General features: G+C 32.4%; 4 protein-coding genes across 5 annotated transcripts; 3 read left to right on the top strand and 1 right to left on the bottom strand.

Annotated features, from left to right (window-relative positions):
• Positions 1 to 2,137: 2,137 nt before the first annotated feature.
• LOC146951696 (putative cinnamyl alcohol dehydrogenase 6) lies at positions 2,138 to 4,789 on the top strand. Its single transcript, XM_085754276.1, has 4 exons — positions 2,138 to 2,661; positions 3,560 to 3,848; positions 4,199 to 4,352; positions 4,456 to 4,789. The coding sequence occupies exons 1-4, from the start codon at positions 2,138 to 2,140 to the stop codon at positions 4,662 to 4,664; spliced, it is 1,176 nt and encodes a 391-aa protein (XP_085610402.1). The 3' UTR covers positions 4,665 to 4,789.
• A 920-nt stretch (positions 4,790 to 5,709) lies between these two features.
• On the top strand, positions 5,710 to 7,173 carry LOC146951695 (putative F-box/FBD/LRR-repeat protein At5g22670). Its single transcript, XM_085741429.1, has 2 exons — positions 5,710 to 5,777; positions 6,335 to 7,173. Exons 1-2 carry the CDS (start codon positions 5,710 to 5,712, stop codon positions 7,044 to 7,046), a joined length of 780 nt encoding a protein of 259 aa, XP_085597555.1. The 3' UTR covers positions 7,047 to 7,173.
• Positions 7,174 to 10,861: 3,688 nt separating this feature from the next.
• On the top strand, positions 10,862 to 12,668 carry LOC146951694 (UPF0496 protein At1g20180-like). Of its 2 annotated transcripts, none has more exons than XM_085754256.1 (2): positions 10,862 to 11,025; positions 11,458 to 12,668. In XM_085754256.1, exons 1-2 carry the CDS (start codon positions 10,986 to 10,988, stop codon positions 12,528 to 12,530), a joined length of 1,113 nt encoding a protein of 370 aa, XP_085610382.1. In that variant the 5' UTR covers positions 10,862 to 10,985; the 3' UTR covers positions 12,531 to 12,668. The 2 variants fall into 2 exon arrangements, with proteins under 2 accessions (XP_085610382.1, XP_085610389.1); XM_085754263.1 differs by having other exon boundaries at positions 10,907 to 11,025; positions 11,465 to 12,668.
• Positions 12,669 to 16,444: 3,776 nt separating this feature from the next.
• Positions 16,445 to 18,156, bottom strand: LOC146951693 (peroxidase 64-like). The gene is made up of 5 exons (XM_085741428.1): positions 18,061 to 18,156; positions 17,926 to 17,955; positions 17,626 to 17,814; positions 17,088 to 17,250; positions 16,445 to 16,995 (listed from the first exon to the last, which is right to left on the bottom strand). Exons 1-5 carry the CDS (start codon positions 18,154 to 18,156, stop codon positions 16,598 to 16,600), a joined length of 876 nt encoding a protein of 291 aa, XP_085597554.1. The 3' UTR covers positions 16,445 to 16,597.
• Between the last annotated feature and the right edge of the window lie 2,014 nt (positions 18,157 to 20,170).

Here is a 20,170-nt window from a genome sequence, read left to right as displayed (position 1 = left end):
ATATGCAATACCTTTTTTATGTTTATGTATATAATACCTTGTTCGTGGGTCATGTGGCATATATGCTCCAAGATGAATTGTTAAGTGCGTTCACATAAGTAGCTACTTAAAATTTGGACTGATCAATAAAGACTTATGACTTGCATGAGAGAAGTCAATTTCTTCTTTCACGTTCCTCGTGATATACCTTTCAACCTGAAATATTCGTTCTTTATAGACAACTATGCGATGTTGCGATGTTCTTTCCTTGTAGCTTTTTTATGATGAAAACTTTCCTAGTAGTTTAACACACCATTTTTTTTTTTTTTAAGTGAGTACTACTATATTTTGAAAATAAAATGTTGCCACCAAAGTTTACTCAAACATCTTATAAAAATACGGTTTTTGTTTTAATAATAGTTTTTTCTCTTTTCTCGAATTGCTTTTTTCTCCCACCTTAAAATGCACACATACTTATGATTAGTGTATTTTATACGATGTCGACATATTGTATATGATGTTGTCTTTCTTGTGTTCGAATAACAATTTTGTTTTAAAATTGTCTGGGCAGTCTCCTCTCCATACAACTATATAGTTAAGTGATCAAATTCTTAATATAATCTGTGGGATCCCACGTACAACAACCAACATTGCAACGCCTTTCGAAAAAAATTGCAAAGTTTTGTATATGTTGATGTTGATAGAACCACGTTATGATGTTACTAGGAGAGATTCCTAGTTTCTTCCATGAAATTCATTATTTGCTCATAAATTAGACGCATGTTCTTATCAACAACTAAAAACAGAACAACAACTAAAAAGAGATGCATTTTATCGATAAGAAAAATATAATAAAGGAATGCATACTCTGATTAAAAATAAATACATAACTAAATTAGAGGCAGATGATTTGGATTATATGTGAATTTTCATTTGTTAAAAAAATTACGGGAAATAAAATTGTATATGTAGGATTATTAATCATAGCTTCTTTTTATTCAGTGTCAAAATAAAATTCTTAGCTTTTTAATAATACTAATTCATCTTGCATTTTTTATGAATTTACTACGAATTACTAGGTTGATTTATATCAATTTTTTTGTAATACATGTGAAAAAAGACTAACTATTTTTCTTAATATATGTGGAAAAAAAAGTGCTTATAAAGAGACGGTGGGAGTATGTATGGCTCCTCTATAACTACAATGATATATCATGTAGTTACGAGTGAGATCATAATCCTCACTCTTATGAACCTCCTACCCCTTTAATAGAATCACGATTCATAAAATATACGAATTTATCATAGTTTGTGTAGACGTTGATATATTTGAAATTTTAAGATATACAAATATTTATACTTTTTCCATAAAAATTTAGGAGACTAATATCATCAGTTTGTGAAAGCTGGAAGTCAAAATGCAATTCAGTCTAAAGTTTGAAGAAAAGAAAAGACTCCTACGAACTAAAATAATAGTTTCATATTCAATTCATTCCTTAATATTTTTTAGAAAATGTTTTTTGTGCACCTCATATGGGTGTATACACCTTTAAAATAAGATTGAAAAAAAGAAAAATATAATGATGTGATGGTTGTGATAGTTGTTGATGTGGTAGAAAGAGAGGGATAAATATAAAATAAGACGTTGAATGGATATAAAAAAGTTGGCGTTGAAATATCAACGTTAAAATATTTTATGCTATGTCATATTTTATATTAGATTTTTAGGTCCAACCCATCCTTAGAAAATTAGAAAATCGATTTATAATGTCGTTTTTTTTATAAACTATTACTATATTTTTCAGTGGGAGTTGGGTTGTTGTCAATATTTTAAATTAATCTTAAAAGATCTAATAACATTTTCTAAATTACTATAATTTAACGTTTCTTACGCGGCCAATTATATAGTTAAAGAAATCAAATAACAAGTTATGCCAAATCAATAATTCAATATAAATATTTATTTCAATTCCTTATATCATTGTCTAAATATGTCCAAATTCTTAATATGAAAGAATGAATTTATGAGATATGGAGGGAGTATTAATTTGACGACTTTTTTTAGGTAAACGTAGACAAAACAATAAATCCATTTTATTACAGTGTGCAGTATTCCATATCCTCTCTATAAATAAATGCGAAGTTCCCAACTCCCTATATGCTCCAATCCAATTCCAAATCTCCCCCCTCTAATAATATCATTTCATCTCATTCTTATATCCCAGCCACCCTAGCTATCATATCAATGGCTAAGACTACCCCTAACCACACACAAACTGTATCTGGTTGGGCAGCTCATGATTCTTCCGGCAAGATTACCCCATACACCTTCAAAAGAAGGGAGAACGGTGTTACTGATGTGACTATAAAGATACTGTATTGTGGAATTTGCCACACTGATGTTCATCATGCCAAAGATGACTGGGGCATTACTATGTACCCTGTTGTTCCAGGGCATGAGATAACAGGGGTTATCACTAAGGTTGGTAGTGATGTGGAGGGATTCAAAGAAGGAGACAGAGTGGGTGTGGGGTGTTTGGCTGCTTCTTGTTTGGATTGTGAGTACTGCAAAACAGATCAAGAGAATTACTGTGAGAAGTTGCAGTTTGTATACAATGGTATTTTCTGGGATGGTAGCATCACCTATGGTGGCTACTCACAAATGTTGGTCGTAGATTACAGGTAATTACTATTTATCATCCTTATTATGTTATATTGGATCTGCTCAAATTTTATAACAACCCACAATCTCATGTTTTATAAAAAAATATTGTACTGTATTTTCGTGTAACGTTTTTTTTTTCTTCTTTTCTTTCTGTTATCTAATTATTTTTTACCATCTTTCCCAAAAAATGAACATGATCATTTTAACGCAAGACAAAAAGAGTAATGTAATTGAATAAAATTAATATGTAAAGTAGAGGATTTTGATAAAGAAAAACAGAGTAGTAGTATATGTTTAAATGTTTTTGATCACATGGTTTAAAATTAATATGTAAAGCAGAGGATCACATGGTTTAAAGCACACAACAGTAGTCGTTGAATATGACTGGGGCATATTATTAATTATTATTATTGTGCTCCAATGAGTTGTCACATGTCGTCTTTTAATTTTTTCTTTTTGTAAGTTCTTTTTGTAAGGGACAAGTCGTTGTTTATTTTTATTTTTTATACTAAAAGTCGTCTTTTTTAATCATCTCACTTTGTGAGTGCACCGTAGAAGTTTCCTTGAAATATATCATTATTCCAGTTTTAAATACGATTTTATACTAAACATAGATAAAACAGAAGAGATATACACTAGACAGACTGTATATGTAAATTTAAAAAAAATTTATCCCAATTTTTTTAATCACTGCTACACTAATTATTATTATTATTATTTTGATAGATGCTGTTCTACTAAATTAATCTAAGAGATACTCTAATATTTTGAGTATACACATGGTTCAGGACATGTTAGACCAGTAAAAAATGTCGGCCATTGAACAATTTCTTTATTAATTAATCAGCGTGACTATTAAATTTTTATCTTTTTAATTTAATCACTAATTGAAGAATATGAAATTTTGATGTGAAGATATGCAGTACACATTCCAGAAAGCCTACCAATGGACGCAGCAGCACCTCTACTTTGTGCTGGAATAACAGTATTCAGTCCCTTGAAGGACCACGGTTTGGTAGCAACAGCAGGGAAAAGAATTGGTGTGGTTGGTTTGGGAGGACTTGGTCACATGGCTGTCAAATTTGGCAAAGCATTTGGTCACCATGTTACTGTCATAAGTACTTCTCCTTCCAAAGAAACTGAGGCTAAGGAACGTTTGGGAGCTGATGATTTCATAATCAGCACTAATCCAGACCAATTGCAGGTTTCCTACCTTACCAATATTTCATATTAAATTATAGCCATGTGTATTTTGATTTATTTTCATATGGTGAATTGCTAATGTTGTGTGTCACATTTACTATGTGGTCCAAAATACAATTTGATTAGTTTAGGCGTTAGTTGGTTAGTGGGCCAAGAAATGCAGAAATGATTATTTTGTTTTGCTTTTGCTTTTGTTTTAAACGTCGAACAACGGCTATATTCACACACATTAAAGGTAGATAAATGAGAAATCATGGTTCGAATATGTGTCTCATCATATATTTTGTATTGCAATCCTTTACCATTTGAGTTGTATTTATGTAATTTTTTTATTTTATTTTATGTTGACAGGCTGCAAAGAGAAGCTTAGATTTCATTTTGGACACTGTATCAGCAGATCATGCTCTATTGCCCATATTGGAATTGCTTAAAGTAAATGGGACTCTATTTATCGTTGGTGCACCTGACAAGCCATTACAATTGCCTGCATTTCCATTGATATTTGGTAAAATAAACCTACCTTAATTATCTATTATTGATTACTCAATAGATTAGTAGTATTAAATAAATGCAATTTGTTGTTGATGATGAACAATTGTATGTAACAGGGAAAAGATCCATAAAAGGTGGAATCATAGGAGGAATAAAAGAGACTCAAGAAATGTTGGATGTTTGTGGGAAGCATAATATCACATGTGACATTGAATTAATCAAAGCTGATACAATCAATGAAGCTTTTGAGCGTCTTGTGAAGAATGATGTTCGTTACCGTTTTGTCATTGACATTGCTAATGCTTTCCCTGCCACCTTAAATTAAATATCTAAACCCTTTACTATTTTGTTATTGTGTTTTTGTTGTTGTAAGACTGAGTTCAAAAATACTCCCCACCCCAGTCTATCTATTTTAATAAAATAAGATTACTTATCTATCCTATCCTTGAATTGCTCGGATTGTTTACAACCCAAATATCTATGATTACTAGTTTTTAGGCTTAATAATTGAGTTGGTCATTCATTTTAAAATATATCGGTTTTGGTCCCTTTCTTATAGTATTTTTTTTTTTTATTTTTTTAACTAAAAAAGGATGATTTTATATGTTTTATAAGTCATATAAATATAAATATAAATTTCGGGGGTTTGCATTCCAAGTTGGTTTACAATTTGAAAGTAAATTAAAACTTAAATTTAGAATAAAGACGAACAATTAAGATTGTCTGAATCCCTCTATGTTCCTGTTGGGTAATTTGATATCCTAAATAATATCAACTTTGTTCCTCTGTTCATGATAGTTTACCAAAATAGACCAGGTTCTAGTTACAAAACCTAGTGTTAATAGTGATTTGTATTCTAAAATTAGTTTAGAGTTGATCAAACAATAAAAATCATTCAACACAAGATAATGAATAAACATATGTATAGATCGCATTAAAGAGGACTCATATATCACATGGTTTTAAACAGTACCATAGATGTTTATTATTCAATCATAATCTAATGAGTTTAGCTACTCGTGATAGTAACCAAAGGAGTAATACATGCAAATAGAGTGACGAGTTTTCAATCTTGTTGCCAAGGGTTGAAAATTGCCTCTTATGGTTGTTAGGATCACATCTTATATGCCTTCAAATTACAAAAATATTGGAGCAATGACCCTTGCTTCTAGCTGAAGAGTTCAATTTATAGACACTTTTTCAGATAGCGCACACGTCCCACACAGCCATCTACACACAATGTGCATTGCTTCGTTAATGCATTGTCGGCTTCCTATGGTTAGTGTGCAGTACACACCCTGTCACATTCGCCACACAAGAGTCCAGTTAAGAGTTACCTTGTTTTTCGTATGGAGTGTGCATCACGCACTATGGGCGGACGTGAGGAGCATAAGGTCGAAGCTCCTTTTGATCATGAACTCGAATTCGTCAGCTTTATGTAGACTAACCTTTGAGTTGTTACTGGGAGACTTGAAACAAAATTTCCTAAAGTATTATGAACTTCATTTCTTCACTGTGATTAACCTGCTTACCTCAATAACCTCCATAAAGCACCATCTACTCGGATCAACCTACCGATCTATACCAAAAAGATACCGACACCCTATAGAGTTATTTGGTTAGCGAAATACGATGACTTACAATGACCATTTTTAATACATTGCATACTTTTCTCAAACTATTAGTAATAAACTAGAATCCTAAACTAAGATTACGAAAAAAACCTCTTGTAAAACACTATAATACATGGTATGACGAGGAGTCATCATCAACCTAAAAGTAAACTATCTAATAGAAAATTAATCAACATTAATATACTGTCTCGTTTAAATTTAAAATCCACGATAAGAAACAATTTTCTTTGAAGGAATGAAAAATAAATTAGTATTCTCCTAAAAAAACAAATTAATATTTATTAGTATATAAAATTTACTTTTGACATATTACGCCCAAATCCAAATTTGACCTACAAGAAAAACCCAATTGACATGTTAGAATAGAAAACCTATGTATATATATATATATAGATCCGATACTTTGTCATATTCTCTCATTCCATCCAACCAAATTCGCTGCAACCACAAGCGTCCTCTCTAAGAGATGGAAACTGGTGTGGCTCTCAGTTCTGGCTTTGGACTTCGACCTCAGAACCTTCAAAGATTTCAACATCTTTCGCAAATTTGTTTACTCAGTCATGTTCTCGTTGCGGGACAAAAAGACTTCAATCCATTCCTTTAGCCTCAAATGTGGCAAATCTTCTTGTTTCAACCAAAGAGAATTCAACAGAATTTTTAAATTTGTGATGCAACGAGCAGTCGCGAATCTTAACTTTAACATGTTTAACAAAAGGCGTTTGATCAAATTACCTCATTGCATTTTCAATTTTAAGACAGTTGAAGTTCTTAAATTGGGAAACATAAAAATGAGAGATTTTGATCAAGTGGATTTTCCTCGTCTCAAAACTCTTCATTTGGATCGAGTTTGTTTCACATCTCTTGAATATTTGGTGAAGTTTCTACATAGTTGTCCTAATCTGGAAGATATGAGTATAAAATCATATATATACAGTAGGCCGAAGTCACCTTATGATCCGGTCAAAAACTTGAATTCTTTACCTAATTTGGTAAAAGTAAAGATCCTTTATGATATGGATAATGTGATGACTTTGTTTTGTAAGGCAAAGATTTTGTATTATGAACGGGTATGAATAGAATATCACTCTCCTAGATAACTGTTTCAGAAATTGACCTCTATTTTCAAACTACATTTTGTATTGTATTTATTCTCTTTGCATTGAGTATTGGTACGAATATTCATCAATTAAATAATTTCATATTCTGTTTGCACAATCTACCCAAGGTATGGAATAGAGAGAGTATACATTTATAATGTTGTGCAACTCATGCAGATTTATGCGAAGACTTTGACAATACTTCCCATGTTTCACAATTTGACCCACATGGAACTTATTTTTCGTCATGGATTATGCGAGAGGGGGGACTGGTCGATTCTAGGAATGCTCCCATATTTTCCTAATCTTCAACATTTTATCATTCAGGTTTTGATGTTTAGGATTTGTTTTCTTTTTAAATTCTAATTTCACATATTTTAGATTTATTCCTTAACAAGGGCCAAGTGTTACTGAAATTATATTCATGCACAAGGGGCTCTACAACATGTAAACTTTTAGTTGATTGAGGATGATTACGCCATGTTTTTGAAGAACATGTAGTGTTTTTTCATGAAAGAAATCTGTTGGGAGTTATATCATATACTATTTGCTTAGTGTAAAACGACGAATTCATGGTATTTAAGTTTTCATTTTATTATATTGTATGGTGTCAGTCTGGTTTTTCATGAAAGAAATCTGTTGGGAGTTATATCATATACTATTTGATTCTATGAATGCTGGTAAAATGTAAAACCATGAGTATGATATATATTGAGTTTTTATTGATTGCTTGAAACTTGAAAAAAATCCAAATTCCTATCATAATGTTAGCATATGATGTATGTCTCCCTTGTTTCTGTTGTGGATTGTTTTGTGTTGTTGAGTGCTAACTAGCAAATTTCTGCTTGAAACAGTTTAATTGGATGCAAGTCAGAGTTTTTGGTCGGTTTATACGACCTTTTACTGCTAAAAGCCTTATGTTAATTGGGTGGTAAATGAGCTCTTGCTAGCACCGTGCATTGTGTGTACATTACTATTTTCTTGCATATAATAGTTTTTTTTTTTAGCTGCTACAAAAGTGTTTGAGCTTGGTCTTGGTTTTATTTCTGATATGTTATTGTTTTTTTATTTAGAAATTGGCCATATTTTACATATGGCTGGCTATGATGACTAGAATTGTAGCATATATAGTAAAGGAATTGGCTATTGCTGGCTGATTTGTTAGCAACTGGATGTGGGAGATGACTGTAGTTTTTTATTTCTTGTGAATCTGTAGCTATATATGTCATATGAAACTAATGAAAGAAGGAATTAATATCACAAGATACTAGAAAGTTCGGTGTTAACAATTGCAGAAATAGGTCTTTGGTTAAGTGTTAGGGAAATGCTTAGAATTGTTTTTTTATTGGAAAGTGTTAGGGAAATGCTTAGAATTGTTTTTTTATTGGAAAATACTACAAAATAACACATTCATTTTTGTCCTTTTGGTAAACTATCCAGAAAATAGAATAATAATGCAATGGAGTATTGAGAACCAAATATAAATCAAGGTGATTGATGCATTCTTGGCTTGATAAAGCAAGCAAAGTTCTCTTGACCATCAGAGGCTTAGGACTTATTTTTTATTTTCGAGTCTGTTTATTTTCCCCCAAACAGAGGCTTAGTACTGAGTCATCTGCTAATATTTTGCTCATATGTAAGTTCCTAAATGTTCTAGGTTGGAAAGTAGTGTCAATGGAATGGGTGTGGGTTTATGAAGTGGATGCCTCACTGTTATGGCCTATAAAAAAAATTAATTGATTAATAAAATTTCAGTCTAATGTAATATAAATAATAAAAGAATTAAATTGAATTTTATACCAACTTTTATTATTTTATTTTTAACAAGACTTTAAGTTAACAATTATGTAGTTTTTTTTGTTGCTAATATTAAAATTTAGAATGAGGAGATGATGCCCCAAACAGGGTCGGTCCAAGGGTAAGGTCACTAAAGCTCTAGCTTTAGGCCTACTAGCAAAACAAATATTTTTCATTATATTTTATAAGCAAAAAGGTCTCATGTGGAGACAAAAAAAGCTTCATATAACAAAACTTGTTTTAGGCTTTACTTAATTTTGAAGATTATTGGGCTGACCCCTGTGCAAGGAGGTGAAAACCTTCAGGTTCAAATACCCCTACTACAAGAGGCACTAGTAGTGGGTGTGATTCAAACCCAGACCACCGGTTGTAAAATTTATCTTTTTACCACTAGACCGAACATTTGAAGTCTATAATTCTTAACTAACTATAAACTCGAAAGTTGTAGAAAAAACTGTCCGCATGGAAGATTGATCTTTTCAAAAGGGGAAACATCACTTTCTACGCATGACCTTCAAGCAAAACTCTCCAACCTTTGAAAAATTTCTGGTTCTTGGAAATTGCTGATTTTGTGTAGAGGGTTTTTTGAATTCAGCTTATCCAACCCTGATGATCTTCAAAAAGTGTGGGTGATAAGAACTTGCCAAGTTAAACCTTTGGATCTTGCACCTCTTGCAATGGTCCCATGATTTCAACATCAAGACTCAAAAGCAAGCACATGCTCAAGTGTCGATTAGGCTTGTTGACCTGCCCAAAAATATACAGGAGGCATTAAACTTTTTTTTTTTTTTTTGTTTTAATTGTAAATGGTATAGGAACGCCTATTTATTTATCCGAACGATGCTATGAAAAAAATAGATTGTTTAGACACTATGCTAGAGTGTTAATTGAATTAGATCTCTCTAAAAATAATTTTTAGAGAGTAAATGATGCCTATAAAAAATATAATTTTTATTTTATTTGTTTTCAATTTTTTGAAGTTATATTTCATAGAGGTAAATGAGTAAATTATTTTTTTATACATACTATCATGTTGGTTTTTACTTATCTCGTATTCAGGATAAAAATCATGACCATTGAGACACAATAGAATAATGTCCCGTTATCTTATCATATTTTTTGTTGCTTTATTAAAGGTTAGATTGTTTGGAGTGACTCAATGCATGAAAAAAATCAAACGTTGGACTGTAATGGAAATGGTTCCCACAAGTATAATTATTTCATTTTTTCTAAATTGTTACGTCTCAACGACATACTCAATATCCTTTTTTCTTTATAATTTTATATTTTGTTTTTGCTCTCTTGTTTAATGGTATAGATGTAACAATTCGAAAAAAGTTAGAAGAACTCCACTTGAGAAAATCCATTTACGAGATTAATACATATGCATGAATAATACAACTCTGAGCACTTGTTTTTACTGCATGTGTGTTTGATAACCCAATATGCTTGTCATGTCTTAGAGAAGTTAGATGTTCATTTAATCATCATTTGAGTTGGATTCAAAATTAACAGAAACTTTAAGCTTGATCAAATTTCTACGGAACATAATTAAGGATTCCAACGTGGCCAACAGATATCTATTGAAATCTTAATCTTACACACAAGCGCGTTCATTAATATCAATTAATGGGGCAAAAATCGAGTCTCACTACATCCATGCATTGGAAGCCTCTAAAAAAGAACCTAATTAACTAATTAATCAATTCATATATAGTGCACCGTTATAAAACATGCATGCAAATTAATTATAATTTCTATAGTTAAATAAATTACTAATTGATTGGTAATAGACTGAGCTTGTGGGAGGAGCTTCATTGATGCCTGAAGTCTACGTGGGAGAACACATTACACAACGTGTGAGATACACTAATTAACTTGGGTGCAAAGCTATTGCATTACCCATTTGTGGTAATATTAACTGCCAACTGGATTTCTTCTCTTAATAATATAATTTAAGTAGTACTTGTCCCTAAGCTAGACTCATATATTATATATATACACCGACCTCTTTCTCTCTATATATTGTTCAGAAGATTTCTTATTCCAGTTTTAACATCAAATTATACAAGTTCGAGTCTAAGCATATCAAATTTGTTACATCTAAGTTTTTTCTACATGACATGTTCTGGGTGGCTTTGTTCTCTTCGAAGATCAGGTGAGTTTATTCATTTTCTACAACTCTAATTCTCATCTTAGCTTCCTTTGTAATAATTAATATATACTATATATGTATTCAATTCCGTTTTTCTCCCCCCGTACGTCATGTTCAAATCATTAATTAATCATTTAACTAGTTTAATTTGTCTTTCTTTTCAATTATTTTTCTTCATTATGTTATGCTTCTAGCTTTAGTATACTATGAAAATGAATTTATATTTGATGATCATGAATAAACTAACAACTCTACTATTACAAAATTTTGAAGTAAATTACAAAAGATTAGAGATAGAATAAAAAAAATCTAGTAATCAAGTTTAACGTCGATATATAACACTTAGCAATATGAATTAGAGATTTTTTGTTTTTGTTAATCCAATTTTATCTAGCAAATGATATTGATGAGTTGATTTTGTGGAAATTAATTAAGCATGTAGATCACGGAAACAATGTGATAAGGAGGATAGCTTGTGTAGGAAGTCAAATGTAAATGAAGAATATTTTGAAGCATTTAGAACAAAGTCTTATATTGAAATATGCAACAAAGCACAAAGGCAATTTGAGAAGACAATTAGCACCAAAAGACTCTCTATCTCTTGTTCAACATCTCCTCCTCCGCTTCCTCCTATATGCATTAATCTCACCGAGTATTTGCTCGAACCCCGACAAGAAATAATAACAAACATGACACAAAATTTTAAGGTACATCATCTTCTAGTTGACTATTTTGAAGCTAGCTTAGAAGCATGTCATTGTTGTGACACAATCCTTGAAGGAATCCACTCAACAAGACTTTCTTATACAAAAACCACACGAGTTGTTAAGCTAAGCAAAAGGGTTCTAAATGAACAAACAAAGAAAGATATCAATAGAGAACTTGCTTCATTTCCATCAAGATTACAAAACAATCATTTATCCCTTATTAGTACAATGCAATTCCACGACATTCATGATAGGTACATGGAACTTCTTCAAAGACTAACATCAAAGAGAAGGAAAATTCAAAGAAGATTAACATTGATTAGTGTTTGCAAGAAAGTTGGAGGAATTGCTCTTGTTACATCACATGCTGCTATTCTTATTGCTTTGTTAGTTGTTTCTTTTCATAGTGTTGTTGGGTTGGTGGCTGCACCAAGTATTGTGGGTTGTTTTGTTGGTTTGTTCATAAAGAGAATAAAAAATAGGATAAAAATAAGAAGTAATAGTGAAAGACTATGTGAACAACTTGATGCTGCTGCGAAAGGGGTTTTTATATTGATAAATGATTTGGATACTATGAGTAGGATGGTGAAGAGGTTGAATGATGAAATGGAACATAGAAAAATGGTTGCTGAAGTTTGTGTGAAGAATGTTGGTAGTAGTAAATGTGAAATTAGTGATCAAGAGTCAAGCGTTTTGGATCAGTTGGAAGAGCTTGAAGAACATGTTTACTTGTGCTTTCTCACCGTTAACAAATCCAGGAGACTTGTTATGCAACAAATTACAGAGAGATCACAACATTAATTAATTATATTAATTTAGAAATATGATAGACATGTTTTAAACTTTGTTACATTAATTATATTGCTTATGAGTTAAGATAGTTACAAGTAATTATAGAGGAAATAAATAAATAAATAAATCACGGACGTGATTTTGACACGTGTGCTTGTTGTTTGAAATTGTTTTTGTTTATTTCCTTCGATTCTCCTAGACAGCAAAAACACTTATTTGGATCGAGTCCAGACTGCACTATGGTCAAACAGTCCAAATTTTAAGCTAGGGTTTTAATTGTTTTCAAGTAAAAAGTCCAGGTTCAAATCAAAACCATTGATTTTTATTGTACAGTTCAAATTGACTGATTGTACATGAATTGCCTAGTCGACCACTTGAGGATGTGACTCGAGTATGTGGAAGTGGGTTGATCAAAGTCTGGACGGGCCTAAGACTTAATTTGTTATTGTGTTCGGCTAAAACTTTATGACGGTCGCAACCTTCCAAGCATGAGGTTGTAAAGACGACATACTTTGAAGCTTATTTTAGGTTTATTGCATAAGAATTTTACGACGAATCATTAAAAAAAAGGATAAATTACACTCACCTTCTCTCTGAAATAACAATAACATCCCCTTTAGTTTTTAACTAAACACTAAGCTCCCTTATTTATACAAATAGACAAACCCCTCCCTTTTCATTTAACACCATCAGTCTCACTTTACTTCACCCACATTTTCATTATTCTCTGTTAATTAAGTCCTCACATTTCACTCATTCTCATATTCACCTTATCTCTATTATGAGCTCTTTTTCCACTTTGTTAAGCACTCTTCTTCCGCTACAAATGTATTTGTGGATTGTTTTATATCTAGTTCTCGCTTTGAACCGTGATTCGATTTGTGATTTGCTGTATCTGACTTTGAATCGAGCTTTTGTAGAATTTGTTGTGTTTTTCATAAATTAGAACTTGTCCATCCTTAGGCGTGATAAACTCGCCGATTGTAAAACAGGTTATCTATGGTTGGAAATGCTTTTAGTGCAGTGATCAAATGAGATCATGCGTTCGATTCGCCTAAAACGAAATTATTTACATCTGGGAAATATAAACTAGCCAAGTATATGGTCTGTATGACCACATTTTTACAAATACGTGACCGCTATTTTTTCATAAATTAGAACTTGTCCGTCTTTAGGAGTGATAAACTCGCCGATTGTAAATCAGGTTATTTATGGTTGGGAAAGCTGTTAGTGCAGTGATCAAATGAGATCATGCGTTCGATTCGCCTAAAACGATATTATTTACACCTCGGAAAGAAAAACTAGCCAAATATATGGTCTGTATGACCACATTTTTACATATGCATGACCACTATTTTTTCATAAATTAGAATGTCTCACTGACAATTGGCTTGAATTTTTTTTTTTTTTGCACATGTAAGTTACAGATAACCAAATAAACGAACAATATAACCATAATTTGTCAAAGGAGTAACCATTTTTTCCCTGCATTCAAAATTGGCCGTCATTCTCATATCTGACCTAACAACATAAAATATGATGCCCTTAGTAATCTAAAGTACATGGATGGTGATAACTTTGAATGTATCACTGACAAATTGGCTCGAATTGATTTTTTTTTCACATGTAAATTAAAAATAACCAAATAAATGAACAACATAACCACAATTTGTCAATGTCGTAACCATAATTCTTTCATGCGTTCAAAATTGGCAAAATTAGAATGTCTTTAATAATCCAATTGAACCAGAATTAGCACAGGTATGTCCCAGATAATCCCTGCAAATTGAAAATATTTTTTAGAAGATTCAGAACAATCCCTGCAAATTGAAAATATACATTCTTTTAGAAGATCAAAATTTGCATCAATTTTCAGAGATTAGATATTGCAAAGAAAAGAAGCTTCATATGGATAAAGGTTTAAAATAAAGCTTTGGTTTAGAATTTTTCCACTTACTATCAAAGAACCACTCTTTGCAATTTTCAGAGATTAGAAATTTTCTGTTATGATGGTGATCAGTGATGAAGGTGGTGGTGGTGGCGGCCGACGAGAAAGATAGAGGAGGACCAACGGCCGGCCATCAAAGAGAGGGGTGGGGCAAAGGGCAAGGATGCGGCGGCGGCCAGTGGTGGTGGCAGGTGAGTGAGAGGCAAAGTGAGAGGGAGAAGAAAGGGAGATCTAAGAGAGAGAAGAGGGTGAGAAAGAGAAAGTTGTGTGAAATTTCAAAAATACCCATGCCACATAAGGAGTGGTAGGAGGGTGTATCACCAAAAGGGTGTTCACCAATCTTTTTCCTACTAAAATAACCATTGTCGTTGCTCCAATAAAAAGAATATATAAAGCTAGCTTTTCTTTCTTTTTTTTGTTGAATAATTGAAAGCCGAAAAAATAATTTTTTTTTGTTGAATAATTGAAAACCGAAAAAATAAAAATATCACCTGATGAAAGTTGTTAGAGATGGGTGATAGCACCTTGCAAGTTGTTTGTGCGGCAGAGGTGCGAAAAGGTATGAGAGGTTATTAGGTTTTGTGAAGAAGTTTGAGAGGATATTTGAGTTTTCGTTTGGTGTTTATATCTTGAAAATTGCTCTTCTCCCAACAAAAAACGCTCACTTTAATACAAACTGGCCAAAATACCCCCATGTGACTTAAGTCACGCAGGTGTTAAACACAACGTGACTTAAGTCACGTTCGCTACATTGGTACATCCCACGTGAGTTAACTCACATAGGTTATAACCCAGCGTGAGTTAACTCATGTAGGTTATACTTCGGCTTATTGAACGTGAGTTAACTCACGTGGGGTGTATTTTGGTTAGTTTGTATGGAAGTGAGCGTTTTCGTTGGAAGAAGAGTTATTTTCTTATATCTTTTGGAGCTATATATTGGGCTGTAGTTTTCTAGTGAGAGAAACTCCACATTCTCTTTGGAGCATTTATTACGTGTAGATAAATTTTAGAGATTTTATTTTTGGGATTGGGTTGTCTTTGGATAACTATTTGAATGTTGCTCTTTAGATCTCCATGTGGATGGTTACTATTTTGACCCCACATATGTAAACGGTTCAAGAGATAACTTTTGAACAATATTTTATATTTTTAAAGACTACAGGAAATAACTCTCAAAGGTTGTTTCTCACGATAAAGAGCAGATAAGGGGAGGGGTCAAAAGAGCAACAATCCTCTATGTGACTAGGGGCGGCCCTTAGCATAGGTCTGAGGTGTGATGCCTTTGGGGCCATGTTTGCAGGGCCCAAATATTTATTAATAGGGGGTGTATATAGAAAAACTTGTTTTTATAGGTTATTTGTCTAGAAAAATGCACTAGGTCAAACATGAACAAAATTGTCAGCCCTAATGATATTTTTGCTATATACCCCCTAGCAAGTGTTTTCAGCCTTAAATTTTACTATCAAGTGAGCCATAAAAAAAACTTGGAAATTTCAGATCATGAAAATGAGAAAATTAATGATAATTCAAGTGTTACTGATGATGTATCAAATGCATCTAATATTGAAAATCTTGATGATGATTATGAAAAATAAATTTCTCATTGTGATATTTATGATCCAAGAAATTGGGAGAATCTAAATAATATGTTAGAGGATGTTCTTATGAATCATCTTAATGTCAATACATGATAAGCATCCATTTCCTCAACACCTAAAAAAAAATTACTAAAAATGTCCCATTAATAACTCTAGGTCAATACATTTCAACAACATTCATTTATTTCAATATAATTTGATAGCAATGTATTATGGTATAAATAACCAATGTAAGAGGGGGAAAATAAACTATTTTTCTATATTTATACCAAAATACATTGTTTGTTCTTGGTAAATAGATTTTTTTTATTTGCAAAATGATCATTAGACTCATAAAATTAAGAAGATTGTGAGTTTAACTGCGATTATTTATAAAATTTTGTTGAAGATTGTAGAGTAATAGATATAAAGCTGAATTTACACATTTTGATTGAAGATTAATTGGACTATAAACAAAATAAATCACACTCAACACTTACACACTCATTTAAATACAACATGATATGATATGCTAGAAGAGACTGTAGAGATCATCTAACGAGATTACATTGGAGCCTGATCTCTTTTCCACCATTGGTGATGCTACTCATTTTGATCATGGATTTGACAAAAGCTCTTTCAAATTCCATTTGGGAATGAGCATATTTGGAAACCAATGCTTTAGTGGTTGGATGAGTAAGTAGAGCTTGATCAGAAGAGAGTATGCTTTTTCCTTGAAGTAGTAGTTTGTAATAAGCATTGTCAAAATATGTGGCAGTTGAGTCCAATGGGGACCCTGCATTTTTCACCTTGTTTTTAATATGACATTTGCTTTGGAGGTTGCTTGCAAATGATGGGTTTAAGGACGGGTCAACACCTTGTTTAGGGCTGAATTTATGGATTCTATTTTGGAAGGATGAACAATGTGCAAACCCCAGGGTGTGACCTCCTACATAAAAATATAACATCATCATCATTATAATAATAATACTTTAATATTTCAAAATGTTAAGTTTATTTGATAATTTAAGAAAATAGTACCTGAGAGAGCAACCAAATCTTGCAAGGAAAGTCCTCTTTGAGAGAAGCTTTGTTGTAATTGGGAGATGTTGAAAGTGGGAGCTGGCAATTGTCTGGTTTCAGTAGCCTTTGAGATTCTACCATCCTTTCTTCCTTTTGGTACTTCCCAACTTGGCCCTCCAGACTAATGCCACTCACAACCCAATTCAAAATTAGTTAGTGGAATCCATTTTAATTTTTTAAGTAATAGAAGATAATTTGTTAAAAAGTGTATTGTTAGCATCCATATTAATTAATTTTGTTTATAATTAAATTCACACTTATATAGTATTATACATGTCCGAGGACAACCCAAATTAAAACTCCTAAGCCCAAATCAATCATGTAGTTAGGTTAGTGAGTTTGACCAAAATTATCATAATTCATATAGTAAAAAAAAAAACAGAAATGTTACTTAAACATAACTTTTGACACAAATATGACACATCGTATACTAATGTTCACGCGAGAAGTAAATGGTTGACACAACATAAATATGTGATTAATATGTGTGACTTACCAGAGTGACAGCATCCCTAGCAGCAAGAGCCAAAATATCAGCACAAGACACGACCCCTGGACAAACTGCTTCCAATGCTTTCTTAGCGTTCTCAATTACATAAAATGCATGCAATGATATGTTTGGAGGTCCATCCTTTTCTGCTTTATTCTTTCCCTTTGATTTCAACAGAACAGACCCATCACACCCCTTCATATATTTTATATATATAACATGTTATTCATTAATTAATAAACGTATCAATCTACTTGTTGTGACTATATAGTATACTAAATACTAATTATGTGATTCATAGCATACCCTTATGAAGCAATCATGAAAATAAAGTATAGATTACTCTAGAATTGAGTAATAATGCAATTAGCATTTTCCAAATAAAGTATCTCTACTAGTTAAACTAAACCACACATGCAACAGTAGTTCCCACTCACTCACTTCAAAGACAACAAAACACACTGCAATTGATTCACCACCACCAACAGACCCCACCATGCCAGCTGCCATTGCCTCCTCCTCCTCTTCTTCATTCATCTCTCATCCATTCACACGTTTTTCAACCCAACTCAACACAACTCTGTTTCTTTCTCTAACCACACACATGACTCTGATCTTCAAAAAACAGAGCATTCTTTTTATGAGTAGAGATGTGTTGTCACTTTGATTATAAATTTAAACATAAAAATGTTAATAACATATCTAAATACTGTTTACAGTATTTCAAAAATAAAAAAAAAACTGTTTATAGTGATTTTTTACCTAATAAAAGTCAACAAAATCTGCAACACAAATAAATGTTTAATAAAATAAGTCTGGACAAATTATGTTGTGAATTCAAACGGAGTCACACCAATACATATGTGGAGCAAGGCGTGCCGGGAAGAAGGGGTCAAAAACAAGAGTTTACAAAGTAAAGATCTTAACGAAACAAACAACAAGCTAAGAAAGAAATGTGCAGACTAAGTTATAGCACCCATAAGTAACAAATTTTGTTTTCAACCACCATTATGTTAGTAACTTGATTTTATCGAACAATTGAGTCATAGTGTATTCCTTGTGATTGAAAATTCTTCCATTTCTTTCATTTCAGATCACCCGAATGCAAGCAAGCCATAAAAGATCAAATTGGGAATGTGAGAAGGATTGCTGTGACATAGCCTAACCAATGAGGAATCAAAGATGAAATTGATCCAAAGAAATTACAATGCAAAAACATATAATTAATATCGTCATTAGAGCCGCAACCACCCACATAGAGTTGTTGATGATTTTGAATAAGTCCTCGCCCGCAATAAGTTATCAGAAGTAGGAATGCGATTCTGAAGCAAACGTCAAGTAAATAGATTGATTTTGAAAGTAACCGCCTTGTACCAAATATTTTGTAAATACTCTGATATTAACAAAACTGAAGATCGGAGTATTATTATAGTTAATTAATACTTAAGATCAATCAAGTATTAATCACGACAATATGAAATGCTAACCAGTGCCCTCGATACACTGGTTAAAAATAATAAAAAGGAAATCATTTAGTAGTTAATGCATTGAAATTGTGTAATTAATTTATTAAAAGTTAAAAAAAGTTTTCTTTTATGTTAATAAATTCCTTTTTTGGCATCCTTAACTGATGTCCGGGGTACCGGTTAGCAAAACCAAATTACATTATACAGGGAAAAAGTCACTGCAGTAAAGAACGAGTCTTGCTGAAGAAGCATGTTGACCCCGAAATAAATGATTGGGAGCTATTAATGTTGGTGTTTGAACAAAGAAACAACATCGGTTAAATCGGTGCCACCTAATGTCTATTGTTTCTTAACTCATCTCATGAGTTTTAATCAAACAAAAGTAGGGATGGCAAAACGGGCCGGCCCGCCCCATTTAGGCCCACCCAGTCTAAGCTCGCTAAAAACGAGACGAGCCGAGTCAAATTTTGTGACCGAGTCCAAAATCTCACCCCGCCCCGTTTAGTGACGGGCTTGCGAGTTGGCGGGCCGGCCCGCCAAACAAAAACTTTTTTTTTTATTTTTTTACAACTTAATTGTTACAAAAAAAAAAAACTATGTTGCTTTTATCGTAAAAAAATATAAAAGAATAGGTAGCAAGTAAATTTGTGAAAAACAAGATAATTATCATTTTCGAATTCAACATCATAAGTAATAGCTTTCTTTCTTCAAAAAAAAAAACTAATAGCAAAATAAGGCAAATGCGCAACATAAAACAAAAGGGAATTAGTTACTTTAGTCCCTGAATGGGAAATGAGTAGTTACTTTAGTCCCTGAAAGCAGAGAAATTACAAAACAGTCCCTGAATGTAGACTTTGTTGGTCAATTTCAAGGACTAAAGTGACTAACAGAGTCTACATTCAGGGACTAAATTGATTAACGGAGTCTGCATTCAGGGACTAAATTGACTAACATAGTCTACATTCAGAGACTATTTTGCAATTTATCTGTATTCAGGGACTAAAGTGACGAATCATTTCCTATTCAGGGACTAAAGTGACTAATCTCCCTAAAACAAATCATAAAATAAATCCAACAACCAAATT

This window comes from Medicago sativa, chromosome 1 (genome assembly GCF_051527215.1).
Source record: "Medicago sativa cultivar Bolivia chromosome 1, Bolivia_mono, whole genome shotgun sequence".
Lineage (NCBI taxonomy): Eukaryota > Viridiplantae > Streptophyta > Magnoliopsida > Fabales > Fabaceae > Medicago > Medicago sativa.
The sequence above is the reverse complement of the archived record's forward strand: the minus strand, read 5'-3'. Positions and strand labels throughout refer to the sequence as shown.